General features: G+C 42.5%; 1 protein-coding gene across 3 annotated transcripts in view; it reads right to left on the bottom strand.

Annotated features, from left to right (window-relative positions):
* Positions 1-14234, bottom strand: part of edil3a (EGF-like repeats and discoidin I-like domains 3a) — a 127169-nt gene that overhangs the window by 77431 nt on the left and 35504 nt on the right. For all 3 annotated transcript variants that reach the window (XM_042101733.1, XM_042101734.1, XM_042101735.1), the window contains one exon: positions 4976-5104. In XM_042101733.1, the coding sequence (XP_041957667.1) occupies positions 4976-5104 (129 nt within the window). The remainder of the gene's footprint in view (positions 1-4975; positions 5105-14234) is intronic.

The raw sequence follows: 14234 nt of genomic DNA, 5'->3' as shown, positions 1-14234 counted from the left end.
CCCTGAGCTAGTTTCCCTGCAATAAGACGGTCCTATCATGTTGTGATATGAGAAAGCGACACCCGAACTGTGTTCCTAATGTCACGTTTAAATGCAAACCTATCATATACAATAGGTAGTGTTTATGTATAATAGACTGTAATAATAATATGTTTATGTTACGTGAAAGCCTGCTTATAGGCTAGCGTTTTCTTCCCATGAGGCCCGTTCGCAAAAAGGCCCATGCAGCCCCGATCTGCACGCTGCAGCCAGGGGCTGCTGCGAAGAATGAGGTAGCACACAGTCGAAAGTGGCACACAGTCTATGAACATGGGGGCGACATATTCCTATTATGCCCAGGGCGCAGAATTGCTTTCCGCCGGCCCTGATGGCATACTTTATATGAATATAGACTCAAGAGAGACAGCGTGGGTGTGTGTGTGTGTGCGTGCGTGTGTATGTGTGTGTGTGTGTGAGAGAGAGAGAGAGAGAAAGAGAGAGAGAGGGAGGGAGAGAGAAACAAAAAGGGAAAGAGAGAGGGAGATAAAGAATTGAAGACAAGCTGTGCTCCCACTGTCATTAAGGAGCAGTTGAAACTGAGCTATATTTTCTACTGGATGCCAAAGATACAGAGCAACTCCAACCAGAATAATCCTGGAAAAAATATGAAGCCTATTCTGTGTGTTCATGTCCTGCAATAATAAAGAAAATCTACTACATGGGCAAGGATATTCTGTGTATGTATCTGCCTGTCAGTCTGCCAGAGTCCCCCTTTCCACTTTTATTAAATCAGTTTCAAGACTATGTTCATTTATTGTTTTCTTTTTGTTTTTTTATTTGGTTTGGCTTCTTCATTTGACCTTTTCACCTATGTTTTAGCTGACTCTTGCAGAAAAACGTTGATTGTGAAAACTGAGTTTAAGACTGTGGAGATGGGAAAGTAGGCCTGGCTGGCATCGAACAGAATCCTGCTGAAGGCATGTGGACAACAAACAGCAACACAGTTCTGAATGGCTGGTGGCAGAAAAAAAGGTGTCAATTCTACCGTTAACCATATTGTTTTGTGTAGTTTGAGACATGTAGATTGTTGTCCCACATTCAAGGGCCTATATCGCTCGCTACAGTTGGATACAGTTGAAAATAAATCCCGATCTACAAATAAACACTCTGATTTTCCCAGACATCTTAACCTCCACATTCTACAGTAATGGCACAGATACAAGCCCCATCCAGGGCAAGGAAGCTGCGCTATCCCCAATGCCCCAGGAACATCATTTATAGCAGTGTCTTTCACTTTGCTGGATCTGTTCGCCCTTAACCTTGCTTTGAATGTGGAAGAACGCAAAGCCAGTTATGAACAAGTTGCAATATCACTACCAACCTAGAAATCCACTTCCATCAGGTGTTCTGATTAGACAACATTGTCGCCATTACAGGGAAAAGAGACTCACAAGCACATATAACTGCATTGGTCAGCAGTGCATATCAATCATTTTCATAAACCTCACTAATACAAAAGGTATGCCTGTAACCTTGGGGCTATTTGCCATCACATGATAAATCAAAGCTCATAAAATGTGCAAGATTTTCCTCTTGTAAATAAGATCATAGGCCTAAAACACCCTATGGTGTATGTCTGGTCTTACATCCATGCCAGAATGAATGTAGAACTGAAGCATTCCATTCACAGAGCATAAGGATAGTTTTTAAAGGTGTCCAACACTATCATGTCTGGTGTAGCCAGTTCCATTGATATCAGTCGACGCTAATTGTTGCCGCACATGCTCCGCAAGTGGAACCCTGTGGTTGCACACCCAGTGTTGTCCCTCTGTTAAAGTAGCAGTGATGCTGGTTCCCTGGGTGTATTCCCATATGGGAGAAGGTATGGGAAATTCATATATGGTCATTTTTTTTTCAAATATGCAATAGCAGTGCTCACACACAATCATGGCACTTCTCATATGTAGAGACAAATAAATACTCCTCACCGAAGTGTGTTTGCTCACAGAGTTAATTTTTTGGTTAAACTTTACTTGACAGTATCAACATAAGAGTGACATGACAACAAGTCATAAACGTTTATGACATAACACGTCTGTTATTAAGTGACATTAGTTTTTTGTCATAACAAGTTAGGGTTAGGATTATGGTTAGGAAATTAGAATTAAAATTTATTTTGGTTGATAGTTGTTTAAACTATTATGCACTGGCCAGTTGTTCTCGCCCCACTATTCCCATCTTAAGGTCAAATAAAATAAAAGTTAAAAAAGAGGCGATATAAAAAAGACAGAGTGGTTTAAAACTTTAGTTTAATTTTTCATTAAAACCTTTTGGATGTAGTGTTTGAAGTTTTAAAATCCACAACCTCTCTGCTCTTTTCCTCTGTAAAATGGTCCAGCCTGGGTTCCCTTCAAGGCCACAGACCCTCAAATGTGCGAGGAAAGTTAAGATTAATGGACTGTGGTGCTGTAATGAGATGTTATTCCTAGTTTTAGGAGCCATAGGTTCAGGACTAGGGTTAGAGTTAGGGTTAGGGTTAGGGTTAGGGCTAGAGGTTAGAGGTTAGGATTAGGGTTAGGGTTCATGTGTCATGACAGTGTCATGTGTTCATGACAGTGTCATGTCACTCTTATGTCAATACTGTCAAGTAAAGTGTTATCTTTTTTCCGCAAACGGTTGGGTTATTTTACCCTTTGACACTAGCCTGGCTAACGTCAGACCTCATCTCATTGAGATGGGGTCTGGGAACTAGACATTCATTTTCTTGTATTTGAAACGTGATTTACGAATGCCCAGAGGCGTTTATTGGGCGCTACGAATGTCTATCAAATGTGTCTGTACGTAGCTCATAACGGCTTCAGTGTGTCGTCATCGTCCTGCTGCCCTCCCTCCGTTCTGTGATTTGTTCCTTGGTTGAGGTGAAAACGAAGTCCATAGAATCCAGGCTGCCTAGCAGCATGAATTGATTGCGTAAGGCGCGTAAGGCAGCATGGGAAAACCCAGGCTACTTCGACACATTCTTTAAAAATCAAATTCACACCTAGAGATGATGCCAGTGTGTTGCTATTATTTTATTTATTTATTATTCTTTCTCCTGACTGCAGGGCTATTGACTGACAAAACACTTTTGATTTTCTTCCTTTTGGCCGCATCAATAAAGTTCACCCCTTTCTTCACTTCATATCCATTGGCAGAATGCTCTGTAAATATCCAACAAAGCAAGATGTCTCTATCATTCTGAAGCATGGTACCAAGTGCACAGCCAGCTACAATCTGTTAGCCACAAACAACGTTAGCCAATCTCAACGTGGATGACACATGGAAGGACTCCCATACAAATGCCCAAATCGACCATAACATTCCATCACACGAGGAAAACATCACTGTTATTACTATCTTTCTCCAAAACATTATTGATTTAGCCAGACATTGATTTTTACTTGTTAGACACTAGGGTACTACCAGGCAACATGGAAAATATCCTAGTTTAACATTCTCCTGACTACACGGTAAAGTGTGCTGTTTCCCTGAAGCAGTGGCCTGGTAGTCAAGCTGTGATTATCGCTGGAACGTCATGAGGAAGAGTAAGGACAGGGGTGTGGAAGGGCACCGTAAGTCTTGTCGTGAAAAAAGTGATTCAGCCTTTGGTAAAAAAATCTTATTTCACTTGTAACCATAGATCACACACACACACACACACACACTCTCTCTCTCTCTCTCTCTCTCTCTCTCTCTCTCTCTCTCTCTATATATATATATATATATATATATATATATATATATATATATATATAGATATACTATATATATAATGTATACATATATATATATGTATCTATCTCTCTGTTTCTCCCTCACACACACACTCTTTTCTAATGCGGCAACAGGTGGAGTACATACACCCAGCTCTTGACACACATATTTTTGATCGCCGACGCCACAAAGGAAAGCAATTTCAGCACTTTCGACAATTTGCTCCTGACAAAAGATGCGTTATTACTGCACAGCAGCATCTCCACTGGTAAAACACGGACGCAACAAAGACAGCATCGTACGGCTAACTGCAGGACTGAATTACAAAGGAAACAAATCACCTGACAGTGGACATGATTGAAGTGCCAGACAAACGTTACATACTCCATGGACAGAGCACACATGCCACTTTACATCGTGGTAATTGGCCTATTTTTTTATCTAAAGCCAAGTCTCTCGGTTTTTTTTTATCTTCGTCCTGGCACTTCACTGCAATCCTTTTTGCTTTTGTTTGTGACCAGCACAGTCCAGACCACGCCAAGACTGAAAACTTTTGCACTTGTTATCTATCAGAGGGGCTGAGCTGGAGGGGGACCACTCAAGACATCTGGCTTCATGCTGCTCCAAGGGCCTATTAAACGGCTGCAGAATCCGTCATTACGCCATGTCATCTGTAAATAGCCACCCTCATCACCAATGGGAGGCAATGGCAGCATGAATTGGCTATGGTAGGATATATTATCACTAAATGTATGGGGAAACACTATATTCACCATGAGTGAAACCTTGCTTTTTGCCTGTTCATTTTTGCCTGTTATGGATGTTTTTCCCATGTTTCTATTGTGTCCTTGCTGTTGGTTGTAGCCTTGGTTAATAATAATGTGACAAGTCTGAGAAGAACAATTAGAGACATAAGGCAACACACTGGAAATGGAAATAATTTAGCAGTGCATCCATGAGAAAAATACTGATCTTGAAAAATACTGACCCCATTAAATAATCAGGGTGGAAAGGATTAGCCATTATGCTTGAGCATGAATATAACAGAATTTCCAAAATAACACTAAAAATGGGTCTCTGTTAATGAAAAGGGCATTAACAAGAAAATAAGTGGTATACCTGAACTGGCCCTGAGCTCTGAGTGATTTCACTGTAAGAGAGGACTCAGAGATCTGTACACACACACACACACACACACACACAGATAGAAGAAGTCACCTAAGATGTTGAATGCTCAACTTACTGTGCTGACAGTGGATTCCATTGAAGCCATGAGGACACTTGCAGATGTATCCTATGAAGGTGTCTCCTCGGTAGGTCTCGCTAACTTCACAGATCCCTCCGTTGTGGCATGGGTTTGGGTGGCACGGTCCTTGAGGACAGATAGCACACACGTTAGGATTCGCACACACTTTGTAAATAATCTTTTTAATTATTGTTCCACACATTATTAATATATTGGGCCCATGTTAAAACAGAGCCTCAAGCTCAAGGCAATTTATATTATCATCAACATATGTATGTTACATTCGTTATACATTTTATTTATACACATATTTTTTGATACTTTTTTCCTTTCATTTTCAGCTACCTAAATTTAACATGGACGATTGTAGTGAATGGTCTTACTGCCATTTATTCCTTGTCCTAAAGAAAATTACATTTTTTAACGTTGCTAACATGTCTGATGGCTACTATGTTTTACAAGACACATCTTGAGCAGAATAGGAAATCAATGTCATGCCTGAGGATTTCTGCTTTGATGAATGAACTGCTGGAGTCCATATTTAAACATAAAACATACTTTAAACATACTGTAGCATGTATCTGAAAATAAATGTTCTATAAGAAAAATGTGTGGTCTTATGGCTCATTTTGCCATAAAATCCCTTTGTTCAAATGTAGCAGAGTCATCCAAAATTGATATAATTCAGTGTCTGGACTCTAGAAAAATGGAACACTTTCAGAGCAGTCACGGAACTGTGAATTGAAGCCTTTTAAAGCTTACTAGCTTCAGTGTTGTGAGAAACTGCACAATAGATAAAATTACACTTCCAAGAACACTGCATGATTTGTGGGTAAGGGTGAAATCCTAGCTCACCGTTACACAAATGCGTATGCACACACACATGGACACACAGACAGTTCACTTCCAAGAGTAATGCATAGTCCTTTGGGAAGAAAACAACTCTACCTCCCTAATGCACACACACACACACACACACACACACACACACACACACACACACACACCCTCCCATTGCTTCCTACCTCCCTAATACACACACACACACACACACACACGCACACACACACACGCACACGCACACGCACACGCACACACACACACACACACAGTACATTTCCAAGAATACCCCTGAATCTTTTGTGTAGTGAGCAATTCTAACTCCCTATTGCACACACACACACACACACACACACACACACACACACACACACACACACACACACACACACACACACACAGACACACACACACACACACACACACAAGCTGAATGCACCACCATGTAAAAAAGTGGTCCACATAGACAGCGACCAAGGGTATCAAAGTCAAAGCGTTTTGACACTTCACTCAATCAGTCGGAGAGAGAGCAGAGCTAATTATTAGAACAGAGGATGTCTAATGGCTTCTGGCAGAACTCCATTACAAAAAGCCCTGCACCCTGACGGAGGCAGTGACAGCCGTCAGGGCCCTTCGACGTGACCATCTATACGCCAACAAAGGCGAGCTGACAGCGGCCCGCTAATGAAGAATGCATCCTTTCACACCGCCTGATGACGGCTGGCAAAAGACTTCTAGAAGACACCACATCCGTGTGTGTGTGTGTGTGTGTGTGTGTGTGTGTGCACGCTCCCCATATTTGCATGGTGTCCTCCGAGACGTCCCCTCGCTCTGTGGTCGAATGAATCGCTGCTTTTGTTCCCTGCTATGTCCGCTTTTTTGTTTGGCGGTGAAAGGCAGGGTGGCGGTGGTCGCAGTGGTGGCTGATTGGTGGCAGTGGTGCTCTGGGAAGGTGGGGTGTGTGTAGGGAGAAGATGAGGGGTAGACAGCCATGCGCCCGTCCACTGTTTAGCTGCTGCCCGGCGGCCGCGACCGCGGCCTGGCTTTGATTGATGTCAGACCTGTTCCGGACGGGTGCAAGCGAGCGAGCCATGCATCGCGATTTCCTTCGACAAATCACAAAGGTAGCCCATCAATCAACCGAGGCACCACAAATGCAACATGACAACAAAAAAAAATAAAAAAAACACACATATAAATAAATAACAGCTCTCTGGTTAAACACAGGGAGCAAAGTGTCCTCTGGTCCTCCAGATCAATCACCACCCACCACCACCTGCCTCACGTACAAAAATCCCCATAATATCCCCATTAGTCGCCTTGTACTGCCGCTGATGTCATGCACCCGCCTGACGAACAGGAAGATGATGGAGCGTCTTCGATAGAGGTTGTGTGCAATGTTCCAACAGAGTCCAAAGACTACTATTACATCGGAACAAATGTCACTCTACACTGTGGTAGAGGAGAGTAAGGTATCAATTAGCTCGATTACTGTCATTGTGACATGGGGAGAAATGGGGTGGGTTCTCCTTTTATGGTCGTGTCCATTTCACACGTGCAAGGTGAGCAGAGGAGCAGACAGATTTCATGCTTGACTCGTAGGCCTTCGTAAACAACGGATGGCAGTTTGAAGACAGGAATACAAAACAAAGCCCCCTGGGAACTCCAATCATTAGTAGACACGCTGTCACGATGCTTTTCACAGTGTCAATGTTTTCGACTCTGTGAAAATAGGGAACGGAAGGCACTGTGTGATGATATTTTTTTGTTCCACTTCACTGAAGCATGGAGGGGGGTTGGGGGGGTGCAGAAGGGAGCAATACCCATGTCAGAGAGTCACACAACACTGTTGCACTTTCCCCTTGTGGAAAACTGGTGGTGCTTTAATTAGCCGAACCAGGAGTGACCCGTACGCGGGGGGTCACAGCGGGGCCAGCTACTGTAGGATGCGTTTTGAAGCAAGGGCACTTCACAGCTGAGCGAGCAATGGTGAGATGGCCTGTTGTTCTGCAGATGAACCGAAACAAAAAAAAAACAAACCCACACACAGAAAAACAAATCCAGCCAAACAAAGCTCCTATACAGACAATACCCAGAAACTAGTCGGATTCTTCAGAGGAAAGGAAGTATTTTATTAAAAATGCTTTCATCCATCTAACTTATTTTTCCAGTTTCTAAATATATGTATTTATTTCCTGAAAAATTGTATTTGTTATTTTCTTGGAACATGACCTCTAAAATGTTCCTGGCTCTAATTTTTGTTTATGCTCTGAACTGAACTGCTTGCAGGAGAGTACTATTTTGCTTGGTTCCCCTCTTTCTGGTCACTAAGTCCACTTCTGCTGCATCCATCTGATAGGGGCTGGCACTGGACCCCTAGGGCCCTCTCAGGCTCCCTCCCAGCAGGAGACTCTATCTACTGTGCTTTTAGTGTCCCTCTCTCCTGGCCCATCCTCTCTGTCCCTGTCTTCTCTGCTCTACTCTCCATCACACACGTCCAGTCCCTTAATCCTGCCATGACCAAATGGATCAGGTACGCTGACATTTGACTACACCGATGTGATGAACCCACCACTGGTCGCCAAATAAATAAATAAAGCGGAAGATGTCTCGGGCACGTCTGAGGAGGTAAAACGCAGCGGCCCGGAGCAATAAGCGTGTCGCAATAAATCTCTTCAGGGAGGGGGGAAAAAGTTCAGCATCACCTTGGAAAGCCTTTCACGCACAGAGGGAGAGCTGGAAAGGTGAGGCAGTCCAAAAAAAATAAAAAATGTCATGGGAAATGTCACACTGATGCCTGCACCAAATTAATAATAATACAAAAAAAGACGACTAAACATCTCCACTTCTGGCTCTGTCTCCAACCAGCCTCTGTACCTCAGCGAAAAGGGAGTCAACTGATAAGTCAATTAAATAAAAATTCCACAACAATTAACTCAGTCTTGGGATGGAGAGAGAGGTTGCTTAAAGGTTACTGGCACCCATCCTAAAGCAGGACAGATGTGGGGTTTGTTGTGTCCTCTGGGTCTTTCTTGGGTGGGTCTTCAGATGAGGCTGGGACTGCCAGGCGAAGCGTCAGGACAGAACATGATTAATTCAGGAATGAGCCATATGACTGCCTCCATATCTGCCATCAAGGGGACGACAGACAGAGAGAAAGAGAGAGAGAGACAGAGGAGGAGGAGGAGGAGGAGGAAGAGGAGGAGGAGAGAGAGAGGCCACAACAAAGAGGCTCTAAGAAAACTTCAAAAAGGTCAGCATGTTGTTTCTGCTCTTACGGAATGCAACCAGCCTGCAGAGCCAGGAACCACAGTTTGCTAGCAACGCCACAACATGCAGCACATCTCTCAACATCCATATGTGCCAAATTAGTGACGTTAACTAGCGCGCACTGATGCTGTGTGCACCCCGTGGACTTCCTAAACACTTGGGCAGGGATCACATCAGCCAGCGGCAAGCGGCAGCAGCAAACGTAACGCAACGCTCAGACCATAATATGTTTTATCTCGTTCCTAAGCAACACAAACGGTTTGTCAATTGAATATGCTCGCGTTGTGCTTTGAAAGTTGAACCAAGTTCAACGCTCAGCTTGTTCAACGCTAGCGTTACGCCAGCATTGCCACCGTTCCGCTGCCGAATCATAGAGAACAATAGGAAACCTGCTGCTTGCCGCTGGCTAATGTGATCCCCGCCTTACAGGGGTTTCATCTTAGTAATGCCTCAATGGTGTGGTTCCTACATAACGTAATCATCATGATGAATGTTTCAGAATCAATAAAATTGATGCTGATAGTGTGTAGTATGTGCCATTTACTGTGCTCCTCTCTTGTGTGAGACCGATGTAAATCAAACCAGGAACTTTTCTGACAGTACCTTCACTAGTCAGCTGTAAATATGCACCTGCACAAGCTGAAGGACTGCTCAATTTTGCGCTCAATTTGACGCCTGTACAAATCAAAATGCTCATATTCTCACCCATATATTAGCACTGCTTGTATATTCATACGATATCACTACAAGAAATCAAAGACAATTAGATCCCTGTTTACCTGCTGTCGGTCTATTATATATCTATCGAAACAGCACTTTGGTTCTAATGAAAGAATTGAAGCACTGAGATGCATTTGCGTCATCCCATTTTCCGGCACCATGGTATTCGCTCTCATTTTGGCTCGGTATGAATGCTGGTGACTAGGAGAGTCGAGCCGACAGACTTAGATCATGAGGCTGGTGGTACGGCATTAATTAACTAGGATATGGCACAGTCTCAGGCTCAGAAATGGGCTGTCTCGCTCCCAATGGATTTGAAACCTTCAAAGCTGCCACCAGTCTGTGCTAATTTGAAATCAGACATCCACTAATAGTGGGGAGAGAGGGTGACACTTCAACTTGTACAACCTAAAGCACCGCGCTTCTACTAATCTCTATGCACATACACTGTATGCATGTCATTACTTGTCAAAGACACGCGATTATCAGGGCCAACGTTATATTCAGTGCCTACATCTGAATATGTTTAGTCTAAAAGCCACTTGACTGGATAGTCTTTTTTAGCATGCCCACTTTTTAGAGGTAGCGTGTTCATTATCCACCTGAACATGGTTCTTTCCAAAGAGGCTTTTGATTCCATTCAAAACTTTCAGGAACAAAAAATAGCTCTCAATTGCTAGGAGTCTTGAATTGTTACGGCTCAGATTCTGCTGCTGCCATCCAAAAACATTTTATTTTTTCTTTTGATAGCAATAAATTTAGTTGTGTTTCAAGACTAGTTTTAGCCATGTGGCCCCTCCTGGCATTAAAACAAAGACACCCTCCCCTCCCCCAATGAAATGCTAATGTACTGGTTCCAAGGGCTATCAGATCCACAAGACAAAGGTTGTTACCTGGCTATACTGAATCCATGTGTCATGAAATGTAAATATATTCATGTTTGGTATCATTGTAATAGTCTCAGTACAAATATTGTAATGATTTGATTGTGAGAATGTTTGGAACATTCTATAAGTGATATTTCTGATATATAAGATATCTCTCCTCATGTTCTTCAGATAGGTGTGAAGTAGGTGTGAGTAGGTGTGTCTGATGCCAAGTGGAGAACCAACCATGTTGGCTTGTTTTGGCGCCAAACTCTTCCTTTGTTTAAAGGAGAATTCCGGTGTGATATTGACCTAAAGTGTGTTGAAACATGATACCGAGTGTGAACGTATGTCTCATAGCTCACCTCGGCTTGTCCCCTGCACTCAGAAATCTGGCGCTAGTTAGCCAATGCTACCAACACAGTGTTTCGTTGTGGTACCTCGGGCATTGGCCTAGCCATGCAAATAAATCACTGTTTTACACCATTTACTGTACAAGGCTCAAAGTAGCTCCAAACTTCATTGGTAGACTTCCAAGGGCCTTGACATTTAAAACAAGACATGGAGAACTTTGAAAAAGCACTGGTAGTTTATTTACAAGATGATTTATACAGACAGTACCTTAAGGAATTTTACCATTCGACGCCATCTTGAATTTAGTCACGATAAGTCGAGTGACGAGTACGAACGAACAGGTATGATAAGGGATCAGATTCCAAAAATAATTCAGTGGAAATGCATGGATTCAGTTGCTTCCAGTAGCAGCAACTGGAATCCATGCATTTTCACAAAATTATTTTCTTATCGTGACTAAATTCAAGATGGCGTCGAACGGTAAAATTCCTTAAGGTACCCTCTCTGCTTGTAACAGAATAAACCTGATTCCTGAGTTTTCCTGAAGTTTGCCAGTCTAAGATTAATATTAAGTAATTATTCACCACAATTACTTTCACTTTATGCATGCCCAGGATATTGCCAGAGAAAATGAGGTGGACAATCAGCTGAAAAGACCAAGAGGTGCAGTGCTAAGAGTAGTCAAATAGTTAAAGGGCTTTTAGCATATCCGTAGCAGGTCTTTCTGTGAACCACTAAGTGGAGCTTGGCTTTCAATCCCTTAATGGGAGTAGTAATTTAATGTAATCAGAACGATATCTCTCCTAGTAACCTCTCAGCCCATCCCACAACAAAAATGAAAAATATAAATAAAATAACAATGATTAAATGAACTGTATTATAAATCAACTTAAAGAACCCCTGGACTTATCATGAAGCCTTTCTCAGTGCATGTAAATGCACAACACATCAAATGTAATATATTACTGTCTTGCGCAGTAATTATAGGGAACACTTCATTCAGGCTTAATAAGACAAAATCACTGTGTCTCCTTTCAGCACCATGTGTAATTTCCTATATTGTCATTTACGTGGGTTCAATTTGTTCCAGCTGCTCATTGTCAAAACTCGAAATCGAAAGCATGACAGAGGAAGAGGGCATCAGACTAGGCCTACTTCAATTGTTAGCCTACATTCAGAACCAAGAAACTGACATCTGGAGTCTTTCTCAGGTGTGTGTGCTCCTTTCGTGAGACAGAAAGAAAAACTGAATAGGCTATCCCTCTTGCGGGGGTTTAGCGGGACATCATGTTACAGATGCGGGCGGGAGCGGGACTAAAAATGACACATTAATGCGGGAGCAGGACAGAATATTGCGGGAGCAATTGTCGACACGTCGAGATTAAAGTCGACATGATATTTCAACTTTATTCTCGAAATGTCGAGTTTAATGTCGACATGGCGACTTTAAAGTCGACATGTCGAGTTTAATCTCGCCATGGCAAAAAATATTTTTTTTCTTCATGTGTGGCCCTAATACTCCGTCGTACTTTGGAGACAGGCAGAGGATTTCATTCATGTCTTTCTCCTACAGACCAAGGTGTGGGTATAATAAATAAAAACAATGCTGGCTGGGTTATTGCAAAATGTGTTCTTGCATTGAATCCTCTCTGTCCAGCATTTATCAGTGTAATCAGTCTGGACGAGTCAGACCGTCCATGATCATCCTGATCCGCAGCTGGACTGAAGTGCAAGCGTCTGGAGCTCATGACCTCTTCAGTGGCTGGCACACTGGCACGTACATCCTGTCCCTCAAAACCAGGCGCAGCACAACCCTCAAGACTGCACAAAGGGCTGCGTCTGACTTACTAAGGAGGCCCAGAGAAAAATGGGAGCAAAAGAAAAGCAATGAAAGGGGTCTGAAAGACTATCTTTAAAGATAGATTCTAGACTAATTCTATGATCCACTAATATACTCTGGTCATTACACTTTCCTTTAACAGTCTGATTCAAACAACATAAATTGTCAGTTTGTGGGAACAGCATGAATGTGACAAAAAGAACAAGGAGGACTTCCCAAAGAGATCCAAAAGACAGCAAAAACAATCAAGTAATGGTTGTAGATTATCATAAGCTTTGACCTAAAAACGGCAGGATTCATTTGCCTTTGTGATGTGGTAAAACAATACAAATCGCACCAGGATCATTGAATGTAGAGTTATATGCTTTGCCCTCTTATACAGTCATGTTCCTGGCTGAGTTTGTTCTTCATTTGTACATAAGCATGCATTTAATGAAAATATAATGTTGCAGATCAATACCACTGAGAAACTAAGACTATAAGCCAGTGAGGAATCTCACACTGTAACACAACCTTTGTTTTAAACGGGCACCAAACAATTTGCTGAATTCATTCAGAGAGCGAGAGAAGTTCATAGTCAGAGTGACAGCACAAGCCATTCCGAATACACTGTCCCTTTTTTGTGTACAGGTCTGCAAAGCATACCGAGGAGGCAGAGATCAAAATAAAAAATACCACAATTCCAAGTTCTTTATGTTGGATTTCACACCAACTGGCAAGGATGAAAAAACATAAAGTGAAAAGAAACACAATAAAGTTAAAGGAATGGCTGATTTTGCCTTATTATGTATCTTTCCACTTTATGTCTTGGTTGGCATGACATTTGAGAGCTTTTATGATAATCCAGCATGATCTTTCCCCGTGGTGCTTGATATGCTAATGCTAACAGCATCAAACATCATCACTAGATCCTTGGGGAACCTATGAGAGGCCTTTAAGTAGATCTCTTGAGGTAGCCTATATTACGGTATACTGAAAACTAGCTCAAAACCCACCACGCAGGACTTCTGGACACATAAAACACCACGTGCCTGTGTAGTTGGTGCAGTGTGGGACTCACTGACGCTTTAGTGGGAGCCGGCTTAACCCACAGTGGGATAAAGTTTATCTTCCTTTTATCATCACACGGACTACTGACCCGTTTGCAGAGAAGAGTTCAGAATGAAAAGAAGATTTAATCTATTGCCACAAAACCGAAAACTAATTCTGAATAACATGTTTCTCTCTCTCTCTCTCTCTCTCTCTCTCTCTCTCTCTCTGTCAGAAAGAAGTGTTTCAGGGTGGGTTCTACTGAATGTCCACCCAAATAAAAAAGTCATCCATGAAGGGTGAGGAGGAGAGTGCAAAAAGGAATGTCTTCAAAAGC

This window comes from Alosa sapidissima, chromosome 8 (genome assembly GCF_018492685.1).
Source record: "Alosa sapidissima isolate fAloSap1 chromosome 8, fAloSap1.pri, whole genome shotgun sequence".
NCBI classification, from domain to species: domain Eukaryota; kingdom Metazoa; phylum Chordata; class Actinopteri; order Clupeiformes; family Clupeidae; genus Alosa; species Alosa sapidissima.
The sequence above is the reverse complement of the archived record's forward strand: the minus strand, read 5'-3'. Positions and strand labels throughout refer to the sequence as shown.